This window comes from Ischnura elegans, chromosome X, assembly GCF_921293095.1.
Source record: "Ischnura elegans chromosome X, ioIscEleg1.1, whole genome shotgun sequence".
NCBI lineage: Eukaryota > Metazoa > Arthropoda > Insecta > Odonata > Coenagrionidae > Ischnura > Ischnura elegans.
In genome coordinates, this window is record NC_060259.1 from 122,059,842 (window position 1) to 122,080,059 (window position 20,218).

At 38.1% G+C, this 20,218-nt stretch overlaps 1 protein-coding gene and 1 long non-coding RNA gene across 7 annotated transcripts in view; one reads left to right on the forward strand and one right to left on the reverse strand.

Moving 5' to 3' along the window:
- LOC124171505 overlaps window positions 1–20,218 on the reverse strand; it is a 247,691-nt gene that overhangs the window by 31,449 nt on the left and 196,024 nt on the right. For 2 of the 6 annotated variants that reach the window (XR_006867775.1, XM_046550682.1), the window contains exon 3: window positions 7,688–7,792. The exons of the other annotated variants lie outside the window; for them this stretch is intronic. Coding sequence is in view for 1 of the 2 variants with exons in the window: in XM_046550682.1 (XP_046406638.1) it covers window positions 7,790–7,792 (3 nt within the window). In the remaining variant the exon portion in view is untranslated. Of the gene's footprint in view, window positions 1–7,687; window positions 7,793–20,218 lie in introns of those variants that run through there. 6 annotated transcript variants of the gene reach the window in all.
- Window positions 12,638–15,053, forward strand: LOC124171508. Its single transcript, XR_006867783.1, has 3 exons — window positions 12,638–12,674; window positions 12,801–12,986; window positions 14,776–15,053. It is a non-coding gene; the product is annotated as an uncharacterized LOC124171508 (long non-coding RNA).

A 20,218-nucleotide genomic window follows, 5' to 3' on the forward strand; every position in this document is an offset into this window, starting at 1 on the left:
TAATATAAAGAGATTTCTATATTCTAATTATTTTACAAAAATATCTTATTTCCATGCCTTTCGGTGTCATTAAACTGACGCACACAAGTCTTAACCGTCACTATAATACAAGACCAGTCCTATGTCGAACTAATTAGGAATTACTGTACTGTAATATACTCCCATACGGGGTTAATTTACCTGTATTAAAGATAGAATGCTCTAATCATTTAATTCGGAATTACTGCAATAGGATTCGTGAGATAAGTAAGAGCACAAGAAATGCTAAAGGGCAGGTGCCATTTAGCCTTCGGAAGAAAGTTTCCGAATGTTTGCTGCGACTTAGGACTGCTGTGACTTCAGCGATCCAGTACAGGGGCTAGGGAGGACAAGGTACGTCTGCAGAGGCGATCAAGCTTTTGGAGAGCGACATTAGATACGGCCCTTATCAGGTATTTGGAGAGCACGAAAATTGCAAGGAGTACTTTTGCAAGGGTCCTAAGTCGGGCGAGCTAAACTTGGTTCCCCAACTCATAGGAAGTGGTATTTGGGAGGATTTGTCCTATGCAAATACTCTTCTTGCTCGCCACGTGCCAAGTTTAATATTTAATGCTAACAATAACTAGGCAGAGATGTACAATTCCTACGTAGCGAAATACATAGGTGGCAAAAGGGTGAATTTTTCCCTTCGAGGATCATATGCTGCAAGATGTGAGGTTGCAGCAATTGCCCATAATGTGGGACCGAAATTACAAACCATTATTCACAAGAAGTTGGCCACAAAGAGCCCAGGAAAATTCACCAATAAGTACGCTGCTCAAAAAATAAGGGAGGCAGAGAGTAGATCGAAAAGAAAACTTGACATGCCCCATCCAGGGCGTAAAAGGACTCGTATGGATGGCCCTGACGAGCACTATGGGCTGATTGAAACCCAGTCAGTGGAAATTGATGCTGAAGCCGCAAAGGCTTTTATTGAAGAAATCACCCTCAGTGCCGATGAGAGGACAGCCCTCGAGGAGAAGACTAGGGACCAGCGGCACTCCAAATTGTGGATGGCCGAGAGGCTAAAAAGGCTGACTGGCTCTGCGTTCGGCCGCGTTTGTAAACTTCGGGCGACAACCGCTCGGGGTAATACAGTCCGGTCCATTCTTCGCCCAAGATATGCCAAAAATAAGGCCATTGAATACGGCCAAACGATGGAGAGAATCGCCTTGGAGGAATATGTAAAAAAGACTGGTCAAAAAGTGTTTCCAGCTGGACTATACGTGGACGAGGAGTTTCCATTTTTGGCTGCCTCCCCTGATGGTCAACTGGAGGATGGAGAAGGAATTGTGGAAGTGAAGTGCCCTTATTCATGCAAAGATATCACTGCTATTGAGGGTATTAAAAACAAAACAATTAAATACTGCGACATTCGGGAGGGTAATATAAGTCTGAAGAGAAATTCAGGTTATTTTTACCAAATCCAGGGGCAACTGAATATTTCAAAGAAAACGTATTGCATATTTTTAATTTGGACCCCACAAGGTTTTATATCAGAAAAAATTCTCAGGGACAAAGCTTTTTGGGAATGCCACATGGTGGAGAAGTTAAAATCATTTTACCTCGATCACCTTCTCCCAGCAATTTTGAAATTGGAAAAAAATACGAAATAAATTTTTATTAACAGCGAGAGTAACGTTTTTCAATGACAACCAACCCCTTTAACATTTTGAGGGTTTGAAACACCGCAAAAACCAAGGAAATTCTGAAACAAATGCGTATATTAATAAAATTATACCGTGCCATTCTTTTTCACCGTATTTGTCCGATACTACATGAGATTGCATTAACTGTCAAATCATTTTTTTAAATAAACTACGAGTACTCTCGTATGTCGACGAGACGAAACACCTATGTCCGTATAAGTCTCCTCCATAAATAATATATATTTCCCAAACCCAAAGACTGCATTGTGATCTCTTTAATTCCATGTGGCGGAGAGACAATCGCGTCGGCTGGACGACCTGGACAGCAGCCTCAAACTCAAGCCAAGAGAGAGAAGTCGGCTCGTCAATTTTCAGGCCTCTGAAACATCTATTTCCCCTTCGTCTCACTCCACATCGCTTCCCCTACCTTCCCTAAACACTTTCCCCACCGCCAAATTCCCACTCCCTCGGGTCCAAGGCCTCTCGCTAGGCTCGCCAGCCATAATGCTGAGTTTTTTGGTGGAGGGGGGAAGAAGCTGCGTTTCGAAATCGGTCGAGGTATCCGGGCCCCTTAAGGGCGTGTTGAAAGAAGCTTCCTGCACCCTTATTCCAGAACTCGGGTGGACGCGAGCCACTTAAAGCGCGAAGGGTTTACAGCTAACGGCAGTCACTTTGCCATCGTATTCTGGTGACCGGGCGGTTAAGTGAAAGTCCGTGGATCCGTCTCTCTAATGGCCTGTAATGGCCTAGCCATAGACGTCACTGATGTTGGTGGCGTAGATCGTTGCGACCAATAGGAACATAAGAAGAAAACAAGTGAAGGGTGAAATACGCAAGATCCAGAAAAAATAAGCGCTAAAAAGGCGCTAATGTAACTGTTGTTATAGTTATCATACTTTTATTTTGAAAACTATTACTTGTTCGTACTAACGTTATCTTAAATTAAAATATCGATTTAAATATTCTGAAATGTGAGACCTGCATGTGTCCATCTTTAATATATGTTATTATTATGACTAATGATAACTAGACCATGAAATATATTTACCTAAGGAGTAATAACTTATATCATGTGATGGAAGGTAAAATTTTCAATTACTTTTACAGATACGGAAGAAATAGGTGACAAATTATTTAGTTTATCTGGCATGTATTGGCGACTTCTTTGTTTACGCATGGCTCCGATAGTTATTTTGATTTTGACGTCTTGCTTGTCTTGGATTTTTCACTGGATATGGGTAGCGAAAGGATGAAACAGAAGAAAAGGGGATGGGTAAATGGAAGGATTAGATGGAAAGGCGCAGAATGCATGAAGCGCGAGAATCGTCCAAGATTGAGATCCAAATTATTGTTAAAAAGAAATAAAAAAGCATTTGATATACAAAGAAATAAGTTTCAAATACTATTTACGCTGTATTTACCCGAGCTCCTGTTTTTGAACCGAGACCGACAGCAAAAACGAGTTGAAATTTTAGGTTCTGCTTTGACATGCAGCGAACGCTTTGGGCATCGCAGTAATAAATATTGAATTTACCTTGCCAAAAGCCTCATATTTCTCGTGTATTCCTGTAGCGTGCGCCGATTCACAGGGGATGGATGGAGAGAAATCACGACACACTCGCTTTCAGGTCTAAGACTCAACTGCCTTTATTATATCCTGTTTATTATGTCACAAGGCTTATGGGAACGAGAAATTTTGAAAATGTGCTTTTATTATGGAACACTACTACCCTACAAAATTTGAACGATATCGGCGAAAGACACTTCGTGAATGTTCCTTGTTAGGGGCTCCTTGCGACGAGAGGTCGGCCACCCGTTACATTCCTTATTTTTCCGCGTGGTTTAATCATAATCAGTATTTGTTCTCGTAATAAGCCACTCTCCGTATAATTTGATCCTATAATAGACAGAATAATAGGTATATTTATAGGGTTGTCTACAAAATGAAATAAGTGATTCATCCAAAATTTGGTGGTCATCCGAGAAAAACTGGCGACTCGATAAAACCCTACGGTAACCCTTATTTAAAGGTGTACTTACGTTGAGAATATCCCATTGACAATATAGATAATGTATTTAACTCCATTCTGTGGATCATCGACCACTTATTCCTCTTATTTTTGTTCTTTGGAACACAAGCAATTCTCCAGCGAGTAAACAGAGGTACTAGACGACGGGGCACTTTATATGGTTTTGTAGGATTTATAAGGTTTTCACACGTTTTTCTATTGAATATCATGCCACTTACTGCATTCAGCAAATGATGTAGGTGTGTAACGTAGATCACAATCTGCAATCTACTTATATCAATGTAATATTTCCAAATCTCCCAAAACAATCTCCTTTATTTATTTCAACAATGCCTTGGCAACCCAATATATTCACAATCGAAGTTTGACGTTAAAACAGCAATTATATTCGCCAAATTTGCGTTTGAGCCCCTACATTGACAGTTTTTCTATCCACTTCCTCAGTCTGTCATCAGTGGATACCGTGCCGTGATATAACGCGCCCATGCTCCGTCACGTGTTTTCAAGCAGTCGATGAAGATTATTTTTTATAGACTCAAAACTCAGCTTAAAACATAATTCATCCGCAAAAATTTCGGCGAGCACATTTGAGGTAGGAATCTTCTTATTCTAGTACTTTTAAAAAGCTTGCATGTTCCCCATTGGTTTATAGGCCTTAAGAGATAACATGCAAGTCACAGTATATATACAGAGTAAATTCTAAAGTTCCACGTACCTGTAATCAGTTTTTTGGTGATAATTAGCTCCAATAACGCGTACGATTTTGCACTTGAAGCGAGGAAGATATGCGCTATATGATAACTAGCCCCTTAAAGTTCCCTGCTTTAAGACTATTTGCTAATGTCAGTTCCAGAATGAAATTTTTCGCTTAAAGCGCCAATAACGGTATCGGTAACGGCTTTCCTCACGTTAGTGAGTTTTGGAATATGCCTGTGAAGTGAGTGCCTTAAAGCGCAGTTAACGTGTCCATTAGTAGAAGGTACGAATCGTTAGCGGGTTCCAGAATATGCGTGCTGGCACCTCAGACAAGCAATTAATTCAGCTCGAAAATTTCATCTACCTACGAGTGATTACTTATTATCTCGAAAGAATCTTCAAGTGGCTTGAAAGTAGTTAGAGGATAAAAACCTACCAATCGGTTGAAAAGCGAAGGATAGGAGGAAGCAGTCGATGGTTAAGTGACAAATTGTTAAATTAAATTAAAAAGCTGAAGGTTAACCCCTCAACGCCGTCATGCGTACCCAGTACGCGCCCTTTAAATTTCGTATGCCGCCGTCATGCGTACCCAGTACGCTTCCTGACCTACTGTTTATAATATTTTTTCTCCGCCAGATATTGTATGTTAAATTAAAAATAATTACTCTATCTTTTGAAGAAATGTTTTTCCTTTCCAATAAAATATTCATAGCGGTTTTATGCCTTCAAGATTTTTTAAAAATGCTTCGATAAAATTCCGTTTTAAACCAGCTCCTTGACGACTTCGGTCCAAAAACTCATCGCCTTCTTTCAGCTGTTCTATCATGAAAACTTCCGCCTATTCTGATTGAGAGACGTCTAGAAGGGTCAGCTACTTTAGCTTGAGATACGGTATCTTCTAAGCTCAATGCCATCTCTCCGTCTTCTCCTTGTTTGTCGTCACCTCGAGCCCCAAGTGTGTTTGGCCCGCCTCGTTAGTCCTAAGCGTCCTAAGCGAAGGGGCCATGTGCTTCGCTCTGCATTTATTTTTTTATTTTTTTTTTCTGGACAGTAATCAACGAAGATAAGATTCCATCTAAACAGTCAGCGTATACCAGGGCCCCTTCGAGATATTTTCTCGTCTCTTGAGGGAGCTTCTAAACCACGAGCTTCAGTCCACCCAGTCCACCAGAGTCATTCATGCTGTGTGGTGTTCGTTCAGGCAGTGTGCTGAAATTTTCATCGGGTGTACTTCCTGTGTGTGGTATTTTTTATAATTGGGGATCCTACGAAATGGGAATAGTATTGAAAGGCAAAAAAGAGACTCGGAAGTCTGTTTGTGTGTTAGGCTATAGTAAAATCATTGGTGGGGTGAATTTCAAGGGCCTGTTATTGCATTCGTACGTAATGGAAAGAAAACGCCATTACAAGTGATGTATGAAGTTATTTAGGAGACTATTGAATGAGGCAGTCCTAAATTCATGTTGTTCACAGGAAAAACACGTATAAAAATTTGACTTATCATTTCGCGTGCCATTGGGCGAGATAATATTTTTGAAATATCCAACGTCATACGAACTGTTTGGACTTGGCCGTCACTCATTACACAATTTAGTACCAAGACTCACAAAAATTGATTTCCTAAAGAAAATTCCTGCAGCTGGGAAGAAATCAAAGTCTCAAAGGAGGTGTGCAGTTTGTGCGTAACATGGGAAATGAAGAGTTTGCGTGTACTGTTGTGAAAAATGTGCAGTGGGATTATGTTTGGATTGCTTCAAATCATGTCAGAGCAGATTTTCTAAGGTAAATCATTTGAATATTTGGATATTGACGTTTGAAACATTAGCATATGATTACCTATATGAAATGATACGGTAATAATGGAACAAAGTCAGAGAAGTGGGCTGAAAGGTAAATTTTCAAGTAGGCGAAACGGGTAATCCTATCGAAAGTATCCAATCTGTTATGAAATTTTCAACCCCAAATAACTAAATAACATCATGTAATTGTATTTTTTAAATGCATGGAATGTTAGAGATCTCGTAGCTTATTCGAAACCAAAGAAAAATATTTCAAAATTGAAAATTAATTCATAAGTTCATAAAAAGAAATACATGAAACAATAAATATTTTTTCCAATCGCTCGAAAAATTATTATATAGTAGCGCATTATAATACGCAAGTTTACAAAAATTTTCAACGATACTGATCATATATTAAGAAAGATATAAATTATTGAATGATAGTATACCAAAAAGGCGAAGATTTTTAAATCTCATCTGGCCGCTGAGATGGGATTTAATTAAATGCCTGCCGCGCTTGAGGGGTTAATAATTAACCAATGGTTAATCAACCTATAATTAGGTACCAATAGTTAGTTAATCGACAGTTAATTACATTAATAATCAAATCAAAGGGTTTAATTTTAATTGCTCGGAAGAGCTAGCTATAGAATTTCAGGCGTGGTAAATTTTAAGGGCAATATGCAACAGTCACATAGTGCAACACATCCCAAAAGATAGCTCTAGTAACATTTGTTTAACTAACCTCTATCAATATGTTGTCAATTTAATTTCTTTATTTATCCAGGCATTTCGATTTAGGCAATAAAAAATAATAGGAAACCACCCTATTTGAGCATTACGCCAAAATGCTAAGCCTCCGTCGTATTTCTTCTTCTTCCGGTATTTATTTTCCTGCGTAAAATGCTTAAATAAATTCAGAAATATGTCGTGTTTGGTCTTATTCTTTTTTAAATTACGCACACATTACTAATATTTCAATCCAATAAAGGTGTAATAATAATTGCCGAAAGTCATTGTTAGACACCTTTCGGGCTAGTAGACGACTCAAAACTCCCAAGTTTTGTTTGAGATTCTGGAAATTGTTCTAACTGCTCTTTTCTGCGGTTTAAAAATTCTATCACTGTGACAAGATGTACCCCAAAATAGAATACCATATTTAATCCTAGAATATATTTACGCATTATATACTACGAGCAAAATATTGGGGAATATAATGGAAAATGACAAAGCAGGAGCAATTTCCACAATTTTAAATTTAATGTACTACCGGTTTCGCTTTACAGCATCATCAGTTACCTTTTCCATTATGTCACGTTTACACTTCATCTCGTTTGAAACCTCAGATTATATGGGAAATATAAGTTTTTTAATAAGTAAATATGAATGTATATAAATGTGAATAAATAAATATGAGATATGTGAATGTAACTGTGTAGTCCTGGATAAAGGAGGGCAGAGTCTACTTATGTGTAAATGAGGAAAAGAAGCGATGGCCACTGCAGCAGTAGCAGCATACTCACCATCAAGATTGCAGTATTTTTTTGGGATACGTCCGCAAACTGCTCCCACACATCCACAAGTTGCACAGAAAATATATCTTGATTGCCTGTGCTCACTAGAATGAGAGAAAGAAAAAGAATGCAGAAATTCAGAATCATTCATAACGTGGCAGTGCACATACACAGTCGAGGACCTTAAATCCATACATTTGTTAATAAGAGTCTCGCGGATAATCACACGCTCTCAGCACGAACCTTTTTCGACCCTTCCTAGCGGGGACTGCACATTATCTCGTACTCCGAGGGTAGTTATGCTCCTTCTTTTCCACATTTATAAACCTACCAGTGGCACTGCTTCGCGGACAATCATGCTTTGTTTGTATGATTTAGCTATATGAATAATTGTTGCTTGAACGTAAATATCTGACTTTGAATTGAATTCCTCATTTTATTCTAAGAATTGCCAAACTTTGAACGAAGCTCTACGGTCAATATTAACCCAGTATCGCCTGAATTAAAAAGTTTCTGCAATTTTTGTGGTAATCATATGTTTTAATCCGAATGAAATTCTGAGCCATTCAGTGACAATTTTATTCTTTTATCTCTAATAGTTACCGAGATACAGCCTGGTACCATATGGTACCGCTAGGCGTTTAAGGGGTCAAAAAATCGAAATTTGAAAAACTTTTCTGAAATCACATTTTTAAGCCAAAAACGTTAAATATTTATTATTTTCTGCAAAATACATTCATTTTCATCCAAAATTACGCTCAAATGCCATGAAAAAACCTGAAAAAGCTGTGAATGTGGCCATTGAGAAATTAAGTCCGCAGTGTAACGAAACGTAGTAAATACGAGGGTTGTACCAAAAGTAAGGTTCCCATATTTTTTACAAATACAAAACTTTTTTTAATTGATATTAATTTTCATATCGTTGAAAAGCTTACACTTTTGCCTAATTTTCAACTTAGTCTCCATTTTTTTCGACACACTTTTAAAGACAGTGCTCCAGCTTTTTTATCCCTAAGTTGAAGAAGTCTCCCGCCAACCTGTTGAGGAAGTGTGTGACCTCTGCTCGGACTTCATTGTCGCTCTTGAAGCGTTTGCCACCTAAGAGTTTTGTTTCGGGGATATAATGAAATACCCACGCTTCATTTCCGGTGACAGTAGAGACCAACAACTTCTCCTTGTTGCCCCCCAACTTAAAATTGTTGAAGACATTTGCGAGCAGTGTCAAGGCGTTGCTCCATGAATCCGTCAGTCATCAAACGGGGGACCCAGAAAGCACACATCTTGCAATAACCCAACGTTTCTGTTTAAGTTCTTTCAATTGTGCCATGAGAAGCTTCAGAAATGCGTTAAACAAATTCACGGACAAAGTAAAGAAGGATGTGAGATGGAAGAAATACGTAGGGGTGAAAAGATGATTAGCTGATAGAAGAATTGAGTGAATAGCTGCGTCAAACCAATCTTGTTAATCTTAATGTCAAATTATTGACCAGTGATGATGATGATGATGAAGTGAACCATCTCTTTCAGCCATTGTGCATGACCTATTTTATCTCTTTTGTCCTATTGTAGTTTTATAAATGAATATGTATCATATTTTACACGTGAAATTTGTATCACTATTAACAGTTTGACCTGCCTTATGTTTGTGACACAAACCAACGGGGTCAATAGATATTATTATTACTTCTATGACCCATCTTTGAGTTTTTGGGTGTAAAATATTTATTTGTGTGTCTTATGAGAAAAGAACTAAGTGGGATTCTGGTGATTCCCTCTAGTTTGGAGGCCATGGGATAAAGTTGGCACTGCTACATTGCGTGGTTTTCATTCCATCCGAGGGTCATTAGATGTATGAACACAGTTGTACGAAAAGGTTTCAAGAGCAGAGAGTGTATCTTCACAGGGTGTTTTGATACATCAAAGAACTATCGACAAATAAAACTTAAAAATCTCTTGGGTCCAGTGATTTCCCGAGATGTAAAGTTCCTTGGGAGGATGATAGATAAAAATAACTGCATAGAAGACAGTAATGCAGATGTACCAATTCATATGCTGTTAGACCCTTTTCTTCGATGAAATAAGGTGATTTGCTATTATTTTATTGCCTAAATCAAAAGATTGTTATTATATGACTCCTAAAGAACTTATTTCACGCTTTTAGATTTTTAAATGATAATATCTATTTTTCCCCATTAACTGAAAAGTAAAAATTTTCAAGCGCTAGATAATGCGACGGCTAAGTATGAATGCTGGGGAAAGCCTAAGTGACGTCATTCTGGTTCCCACTGTCGCCGTATGAGGTGACCTTGGGGCAAGGATATGTGCGCTGCTGCGATGCAGGCTACTAGAAAGTAGCTGAGTACACTGCTAACAGGTAGCACTTGGCTTAAATAAGGTTTATTAATACCTTATCAAATGAAGGAAATTTTCCGACCATAGGCAGTTTTAGTTGGTGATTATTAAGAGATGTTTCCCTGAGCTCTGTGCCTCATGCATCCATTGGTAATCTCAGACGATGTAATTCTCCTTTCTACTCGTATAGAAACAAGGTCCCTGTGACGTCACGTGGAGTGGAATCGCTTTTTTCAAATGAGGTTAATATTGACCATTAACATTCGGCTAAACTGGGATTTACAAAACCAAAAAACTACTATATTATAAATACACAAATGGTGGTTAACGAATCACAATCAATGCCTATCCTTTTCTTTGATGAAGGAAACTACCCCATTGGGCAAGAGATAGCTCCTGTGGCTGAGGATGACAATGTGTGAATTTTAGCATCAGATGAAAGAGATCAAGTTGTCGGTGAGTGCCAGGACTTACAAAGGAACCCATTGAGAGAAAGGGTGACCGAAAAAAGCCCTGATGATATTGTGCTTTATCCAGCTGTGTGCAGAAATTTGTGTGATCCTACTTCAGCGCAAGAGCTATTGGATGGGACTGAGAGGGATCAGTGGAAAGATATAATGAATGAGGAATACACATTACTAATAGATAATGATGCATGGACTTTTGGACAAAGGCATTGTAAAAATATAAATGGGCATCCAAGGTGAAGTCTGGTGCTGACGGTGAAAGATGCAGAAATGGGGCCCAACTAGTAGCATTGGGCTTTATCCAGACAGAGATATGCAGTTGATTATGAGGAAACATTTGCTCCTAACAGGGTCATCAATATGACTGCAGAGTAAGCCTTGGTCATCAATAACCTTCCTATAAAAACAGCCTTTCTCCAAGGGGACACAAGATGAGGTATATAAGGAGCAGTGCAAAAGCTTCAGAAAGGGGTCAGATAATAAAAATGATAACCATTCATTCATTGAAGGCAATACAATAGCATAGTTTCATCAAGTGGTCATGAATACAATTGATGCATCACCGGTCTTTGGTTATTTTACAAAGAAAATCCTCGCAGCATATGTACGGTGGAAAGGATTGACCTATTCCCTACTATAAATACTAAAATATGGAATTGGACGTTTCTTTACCCGGGAGACGAAGGCTGAAAATATTCATCGGAGATATTCTTGTGCAGGTGAACAAATGCCAAATACATACAACCATTTTGTAGCTCTCCCCCTTTTATGATGGTCGCGGGTGTGCCATGTCTTTGTTCTGGGACCCTACACAGCGGAGCTTAGGCTTTTATTCTTGAAATCCGGGAGCAGGTACCCAGACCCCTTGTCTTATATTACCCCTCTGGCCTATATTGTCATGCTGGCAATTTGAGGAAATAATCCATTTACATTCCATACACAATAAGTCAAGTTCAAATATTTAAATTTCAATTATGATTCTTAGAAGGGCTAAATTGTATTCATGGTATGTCATGAGGGGGTAGGGTGGGCAGTCCCAGATTATGAGGGTCCACTACCTGCTAGACACACGCCTGGGGTCGACGGAAAAATATCTTCACCACTCCCTCACCATAGAACATCACACCTCAATAAATAATTCATGGTTACAGCTGCCAGAATACGGAGCTCTCTACCGATAGAAATAAGAAATTTGCCATCTATGCATGTATTTAAGAATAAAGTACACAAGTTGTTTAATGACATTTCATGGCAATTCCCGGTGTAACTAACCATGCAGACGTGATTGAGTACTGATGTGGGTGATGGGAGAATATATTCCGTATTCATGAAATAATTTTCTATTAGTCCTACGTTTTTATGTTACACCTGAATATTTTTCTTTGAATAAATAGTGATACTGTTTCAAATGTATTTAATATGTCTGAAAATTTTGTGTGGCTAGATACCCGGGTATCCGCATTCGGGATGCGATTGTACTTATAAGTATGCTTGCATAGATTTATATTTTGCTTTTGTTTTTGTTTCTTCTCCATTTTTTGCATTTTCTAAGTCTTGCTGTAATGTTCTTTTTCTTTGAACCTTTGTCAAATGATTTCTACTTGATTGTTGTGTACTTGTAAATTATCTCATGGGCCAAATGGCCAAGGATAATAAATTAATTGAAAATTGAATGTCCCGAACACAGTGGCAGAAAATTTTTGATGCTATCACAGCTAAATGGTTAAATCAGATTAGAGAATTAAATTTAAAATATTAGATATAGAGACTATAGGCAAGACAATGTCAGCCGGTATATTACGAAGATGAATGATTCCGAATGATTTCGGAAGATCCCATGAGGATGATCAGCAAGTCGCGGATCGAAACGTCAGTGGGAGACATGGAAGACATCAACCGGTGGAAAACCCGAGAAACTTTTCTGCAAAAGGTATCTGCTTAGAACCAAGAGGGGAATTTTTTCCAATAGGTTTCACAGTGGGGACAAAACTTTAGATGGCACCCTCAAGGATGGAGTAAAGAAAGTCGACACCTTCTTCCAGAGACAAACAAGTGATCACATCCATATCCACCTAGAACGGATTGATGCAAGTGACGGGATTGGCTCTGACGTCAGCACGAGCAGTGCTGCACGAGCAGTGCTGGCTTCCGTTGGATACCACGTTCTGTATGAGTTAATTTGCTTTACCTTTCACCACATTATAGAGATTTTTGTGGTGAAGTTTCAGAAAAGTGGAGTTTCTGAAGATAGCGATTTTTCTTTCATTAATGACATTAATTCACTGGATTTCAGGAACGTGTTTGAGAGGTATTTTTGTTAAAAAAAATGCCTTTCCCACATGTTGTGCTGGGATGCCAAGGAAACAACAGGAGTGGACCCAAAGTTAAAGTTTTCAACTTCCCTAAAGATCCTGAGTTGGCAAACAAGTGGATTCAGACAATCAGAAGATACAATTTCACCCTTACAAAAAACAGTAAGGTATGTACCCTTTCTCGCTGTATGTAATTATTTGGATGTAATTTCTGCCAGGATGTGGCTTGGGAATGTTGATGAACAACTCCAGCACTGAAAGTGGCAATTTAAATATTGTAGTACAATTTATTTTGCTTTTTATTTTTCTTTTTTTGTGTTCATTAGTTCAGTAAACATGTGGTTTTAAAAGAGTTACCTACTGGGAATTAGCAGCAAATATAGTCTTTCTTAGCTTCCCCTTCGGTGTGTTATGTCCCGGAAACTCAGTACTCATTAAAAAAATATTTCAGTTCCTCAAAGTTGAAAACCTACTTCAATTAATTACGTCATTAGTCATGTAATCTGGTATTTTTGGAGAAACTACTATAAACATTTTATTTTTGGCGTAGTGCCTTTTATTACGGGGAAGATCTTAATCTTTTAGTTATTCTTGCTTTGAGATTATAATTTCAGCTTATCTATCCTTTTGTAATACCAAGGACACTTACTTGAAATGATGCATGGAAAGCATTTAATCATAAGAAACTTAATCAATTCTCGACAGACACATGCATAGGTTACTTGTGTGTATGAACTGCCATGAAAGAAAATTTATGTTTTTCTCTCATAATCGTCAGTGGTGCGATGAATCAGAATTGAACCATATCCTGCTTTTATCATCTCAAATGATCTTACCCTGAGAGCACAAAGTTTGCAGAATACCATATGAAAACCTAATGGTTTGCCGTATACCAAATATAGGCGACCACATTTGGTCTACATCAGGTCTACATTCGGTCTACATTAGGCGCAAATGTCTTCCTTTTTTGGTCTACTGATAACTTAAAATGGTATAATTTTGGTCTGCGGTTTATTATTACCATGAAGTTTATTATTCCTTATCGTATATGCGTTACCAGAATAGTACTGTGACATAAAATAGTTCCGTAAACCCATCTTTTCCTCATTAATCTTAGATTTTTCAATAGACGTTCAATTCACCCAACTACGGCAATATATGGCTACGGCAACAACTAACAACAATTAACACAACGGCAATATGGCTACCAAACTGCCTACCTCGCCAGACAATATGCCGGTGTGGAAAATAAAAAAATTATAATAATAAATGTGGAATATTCTGCGAACAATACGAAGTTGTTCGTGATATATTAAAACATAGTTTTTCACATTTTGTGATACAGAGGATGTATGATCATCGATTTTTACGGATACAATCACAGTTTACGACGGCATAATATTTAAATATAATGTGCATATTATTCGAATTTTATGAACAAAATCGACAGAATATTATCTGCATTTTATGCGTATCCATTTATGCAACTTTTATACTGAAAAGAATTTTGAGTTTGCTGGGTGGCCGTTAATTAATGATTCTTATAAGAATCATAATTAACGATGAAATGTTACTAACAACGAAATAATAAACATATTATGTCAATAAATTATTAATAGTTTACGGCGGCAGAATATTTAAATATAATGTGCATATTATTCGCATATTATGTGCATAATCGACGGAATATTATTTGCATAATACACCTATCCATTTATGCAACTTTTATACAGTATAAATTTTGAGTGTGCTGTGTGGGAAGTAGTATTCAGCAAGTTTTCATTAAGTACCGTTGGAGTGATTTTGATTGCTACATATCCAAAGCTTGACTAATATTTTGTTCATAAGTATTACGAATGTTCCCATATAATGTTAAACTGATTTGTAATAAAACTATGATGTAGTAATGTATGACAGATTCCCGAGTTGATTTTAGCGCATATGTTGACTTTTCAGGTGATTTCCAAGAAGCGCTAGAGCTAGAAACCCTGGCTATTAAACTTAAGCCATGCCAGAAAGCACAGAAAGTGCTACTTGATGCGAAAAACAGAAAGGCAAGGATAAGAATTCCTGCCAAGAAGACTCAACCTGGGGAGGAAAGCACGGAGGAAGAGAGTATTATGCCTCCTAGAAAGAGAATCCCTCCTCCTTCATCCATCAGGGAGAAAGCTGAAGAAAATGCTCCAATAGTGGATTCTTTAGAAAGCCTTGTATCTCTAATAGAAGATGGAGATGGTATGTAACTTAATGATTGCCCCATGTAACATTAGTAGCAACATAGGAAGACTGCTCCAATTTCCATTATTAATAATTTGCACATATAAAAGCAAATGACAATTTTGAAGTTTCAGTTATAGTTACTGTAACAGTAGTGGCTTTAAAATATAAGTATTTAATCACAGGGGTGCAGTTAGGAATTAAGGCTGGGGGTGTTTAGGTGCAACTAATACCGGGGTGTTTGGAGGTGTGGAATACCCACCAGGAAAAGAGATAGGTGGCAACTAATACTGGGGTGTGGGGGTATGGTATACCCGCCAGGATAAGAGATAGGTGCGAGATTAATAAATTGCGGAATTTTTAGATAAATGGTTCAAAATGGTGAGTTTTGCGGCTTTCTGAGGGATATTTTATTAATCGTTACACTATTTTATTCGTAATATCATCAAATAAAGTATCAGCATTGCTTGTGCATACTTCTGCATTTCTAATTTTTTGTAGGTCCATAACTTTAACTTCAGGGAATCTCTCGTTCGCATTCCAATCGTTGTCTCAAACTCGTAACAATGATTCTTTTCCTATTCAAATGCGGCAGAAACAGTCATCCAGCACATTTCAGTATTAATTTGTCGTGTCATGTAACACTTAACTATTTGTTGGATTATTTAGTTTTAGTAAAGTTTAGTTGTAGTTTTGCCTGTTATTTCGTCAAATTTTCTGCCACAGAAGTTCACAGGCTCATCAACATTATCATCAATCATTATTATTCGTGGGCTCGTTAAATGCTTTTATGAATTAATAAAATTATAAAATAAAATTAATTAAATCGATTAAACTGGCTTGTCTTCTCCTCAGAGGTTACAGAATATGTCTCTCAACTCCTACTCTTTTTTATCTCCGCCTCGTTATTCAACCTTGACTTCTCTGCACCTTTAGTTATTAATCTTTCCAGTTGAAACAAATTTTGGGCATTTGTGACGCCATACATCAAAAAACATCATAGTCCTTAATCATATTAGGCTTGGTAATCTAATACACCCATGTCTCGTATAGCGCAATTTCGATTAGCGCAATTTCGATACAGCGCAAATTCGTTCCTCGGGGAAACATTGCAACGCAGAGTAGCCTAATCAAAAATCTTAAACGCTCTCGTGATAAAACGTGAACTTGCGCTAAGTACACACAAAATTTCTATCATTTTACGTATATTAATATTATTGCCTCAAATCTTCTTTTTTGTTTATATATTAATCGAAACCCATTGCATTGCAATGGCCAAAAGTATTACTTGTCATTGGGTCCGGATAGCCGGCCTGCCGAAGTAATTTATCTTGTCTCCTTAACAGAATGATAATAAATAATTTATATCGTTAATTAAGCGTGGGGCTAGTGGAAATGATTTTTTTTTCAGCAATACGGTTTGAGACGTATTTTTGCCGTCATAGGTTATCGGGTGATTGACTTCCAGGTAGAGGGTTTACGCTAAAGCCTTCAAGGTCATTGGTATTCAGTGGTGGCCGAGTTGCGCATGAATAGCATCAACACATAAAAGGGTCCGCTATAGAGTCTCAAACACAATGGCTTCGTTCCCTCCCCGCAGTCGCAGGCCTTCTGCGTCTCAGGAATACAGTTCAGCAGTGGAAGGTGATTTAGATAGAGCCATACAGAGAAAAAACCAAGAGAATATGGCAAAAAATAGGAATGGGTTTAAAAAAATCAAGAATTTATCAAGAAAAACTATAAACCTAGAAGAGGAATTGAAAGAGGTCAATTGCTTTGAAAATGGAGAGCGTCAAAGCGATATTGAGCGGAAGTTTAAATGCACGATGCCTTATTCTGAATAAAGACGAAGTTAAAACATCAGTGACTCAGCCGCACCAACTTCAACCAAGCGGTCTACACATACGTAAAGTTCATAGTGAATCAGTACAAAAAGACGAGAGTGGTAATCGCTCCGAGACATTTAGTGAAAGCTCCGGTTGGTTTCAGAATGTAAACGGCAAGCAGGTATTTTCAGTGCGGCGATATCAGGTGAATCTGCAAGTGTTGATAGCGCAGTCACCGCAACATTTTCTGATGAACTCCAAGCTGTGATTGAAAGTGGCTCCTTTCCCCCTCAACCAGATTTTAGTGTTGACGAGACGATATTCTTTTGGAAAAGAATGCAATCTCGTTCATTCATTTTCAGGGAAGGAAAACTTGGGTCAGGTTTCAAGGCATTTAAAGACTGTTTCACGTAGCTGTTAATGACTCGGCGGACTTCAAATTAAAATGATTTATCATTCATAAACTCCGCTAGCTATGAAATTGAATTCAAAATAGCATTTTCCTGTCATTTCGATGAGCGACTAAAGGGCCTGGATGACACAATAGTTGTTTTTAGACTAGTTTGAAAAATCGTCAACTGCCGGCAACTCATTACGATCCCCTGAGATAGCAGATGTTAGCCCACCCGCACGACAGGAGGGAATTTCAAAAGCACGTAAGAATTTTTTTAAACATGAATTTAAGTCTTCAAATGCATGCATACTATCTTTAAAGATGTTTTAAACTATAAAAAATTATATAAATAATGTTTTCTAAGGATATTTATGGGAATATATATGTTTTAGCCTTTCCCTTGGGCTACAACCTTGTCGCGGTGGAAAGGCTTGCGCGTCCCTATGACCCCTAGAGCTGCACTGGCGGGATTAATTCTAAATTATTCCCGGTAGGGCCACCCATGCCAGATAGGTCGAAGGGTAGGAGCCTGACGAAAGGTAGTCCACGTGATGGTGTCACGTAAAAAACACTGTTGGAATGGAAGTGGGAAACCCTACCAACTATCTCTTCCCTGTAAACATGGAGTACAACCAAATGAGCCTCGGAATCTCATCGCCCGGGACCCGTCCGCAAAGGGCGGGTGTCGGGCACGGCAACGAGGTCGGCAAGGTCCTCGGGGTCGCCAACATGCGAAATCCTTGCAGAGACTTATCATCATCATCATCATCAGCTGCAGCAGCAATGGAGAAGGAAGAAAAGAAGACCAAGAAGATGGAGAAGAAGAAGTCGGCTATAAATGTGGGGACGTGGAATGTGAGGACTATGATGAGGGCGGGAAAGTTAGAAAATATCAAAAGGGAAATGGATAAAGGGAGGATAGATATCTTAGGATTATGCGAGGTGAGGTGGAGGGATGGCGGGGACTATTGGAGTGAGGGGTATAGGGTTATATATAGTGGAGGGGAAGAGAGCCAGCAAGGGGTAGCTTTAGTGTTAACACATTCCGTGCTGACCGTTTTTTGAAGAAAATGCCCTGTGGCTGACTTTTTGGCAAAAATTTGTATTTTTTTATTATTATTTTAACGACGTGATCTTATGATTTGTGATGCCTTCTACATGTTTTCGCACTTTTTTTATAGATAACCCTTCATTTGTTAAAAATTTAAAATTTAAATTTTCTAAGTATCCTGTCAAACTTTTGATACCTTCCCGCAACACACCTACATGTTTCCCACATTTCTTTGCTCTTTGTCAGTACTGTAGCGAAAACCCGTTCAGACTTTATCACTTTCTGGAAAAAACTAAAGGAAATAGTAATGCAGCAAACATTATTTTTATAATCTGGAAATGATAGATTCAAATACGATTTTAAATGTTTTATTGCTCAAAAGAAAATATTGCGAGTATTACCAATATTTCCAGCAAAAGTGTTGCTCCCTATGGAGGAAAAATTATTATAAACGATATGATATCCTCCGGATAAGATTTTATAATGATATACATTGGTTTATAAATGAAAGGGAAAATTTGTATAAATGAAGAATTGTTGCAATGAAACATTTTTTTACAAATCAAAAATTGACCAGCATTTTTAGAATAATTTTTCAGTTACTAAATACATCGCATAAAATAATATCTTTTTAAATAAATATTGAAATAGAAAATATAACAGGTAAACATTAAAAAAATAATTTTTTCCCGCTGGGTAAATAATTTTCTGCACCACAAATTCTTGTGATACTTCTGGAAACAGTCAAGACACCATCGAGGATCAGATAGGCAGGTGGGGCTCTATAATATGATGTATCCTGGTGGACATTCTTCTTGAAGCACTGCCTACATCTCTTCTGTTTTCGTCTTTTCTGTCTATCGTGTTTTTCATATAATCGGGGAAATGTCCTAATAAGCCCTTGGTTTTGGTTGAGGTAGGCTAGGATGACTATCTCCTCAAAGGGATCGAAGGTACAGATATTGTCATAAGATTCTATAACTGGAATTAGAAAGTCGATGAGAGGAATTTTTAAAAAAATTTCTTTGAATAAAAATTACGTTTCTGCAACAGTGATTTCAGTAGGTGGATTCCCAATTTTTAGTATCATTTGATTCATCAATTTTCTTTCAATGGAAAAGTCAGACATTATTTGATCCCAATGATCGAGGCCACAATTGGAATTGCTATGTTCAACCACCGCATGTGGCTTTCACAGCGTGCACCCTCGCTTTTTCGTAGATTCGTTGATTTTTTGCACTGAATTCAGCGATGATCATCCGCTCTTCCCTCTTATCCGTCCACCTTAGGATACCAATTTTATACTCATGAAAGGCCTCCACCACCTCACCGTTCTTTAATTCGTAGCAGAGCACCAAAAGAGGAATAACTTTCTTGCCTCTCCTCAGTGTCCCCGTCAAGTTAGGTTTCCCATTTGGATGGAATCTAGAACTGGCTACACTGTTATAAAAGTTATCAATATAAAAGGATTAGCCTCAGTCTAAATGATCCTCCATCATTTGTTTACCATCTTCTCCGAATGCCCTTTTCCAGACAGTCCAGTTCCTTTCTGAGTTGGAGGACCTGCAGCGCCAAACCCTTTGCTTCCGTCAACATATACAACTTTATTGCGTACCTGTGGCGCTTTCCCCTCATATATTCACTATATCCCAGCCTAGCTCTCCATGAAACCATAGACTCTTCCAAACTTAGGTCACGTGAGCGGGTCACTACTTTTTCCATTGATTCCTTGAATGCGTCTATATGGGGCTAATTTTGAATAATCAGTGGGCCAGAGGAGAGTTAGAGTCAGAGAACGTAGATAGGTTCTTGTTGATTTGAAGGGCTTGGAGAATTGACATGAATTGATCAAGCGACTTCTCTCTCCTGAAGCAATGCAAGTCATATAAAGATCAAGCTTTTCAATTATTG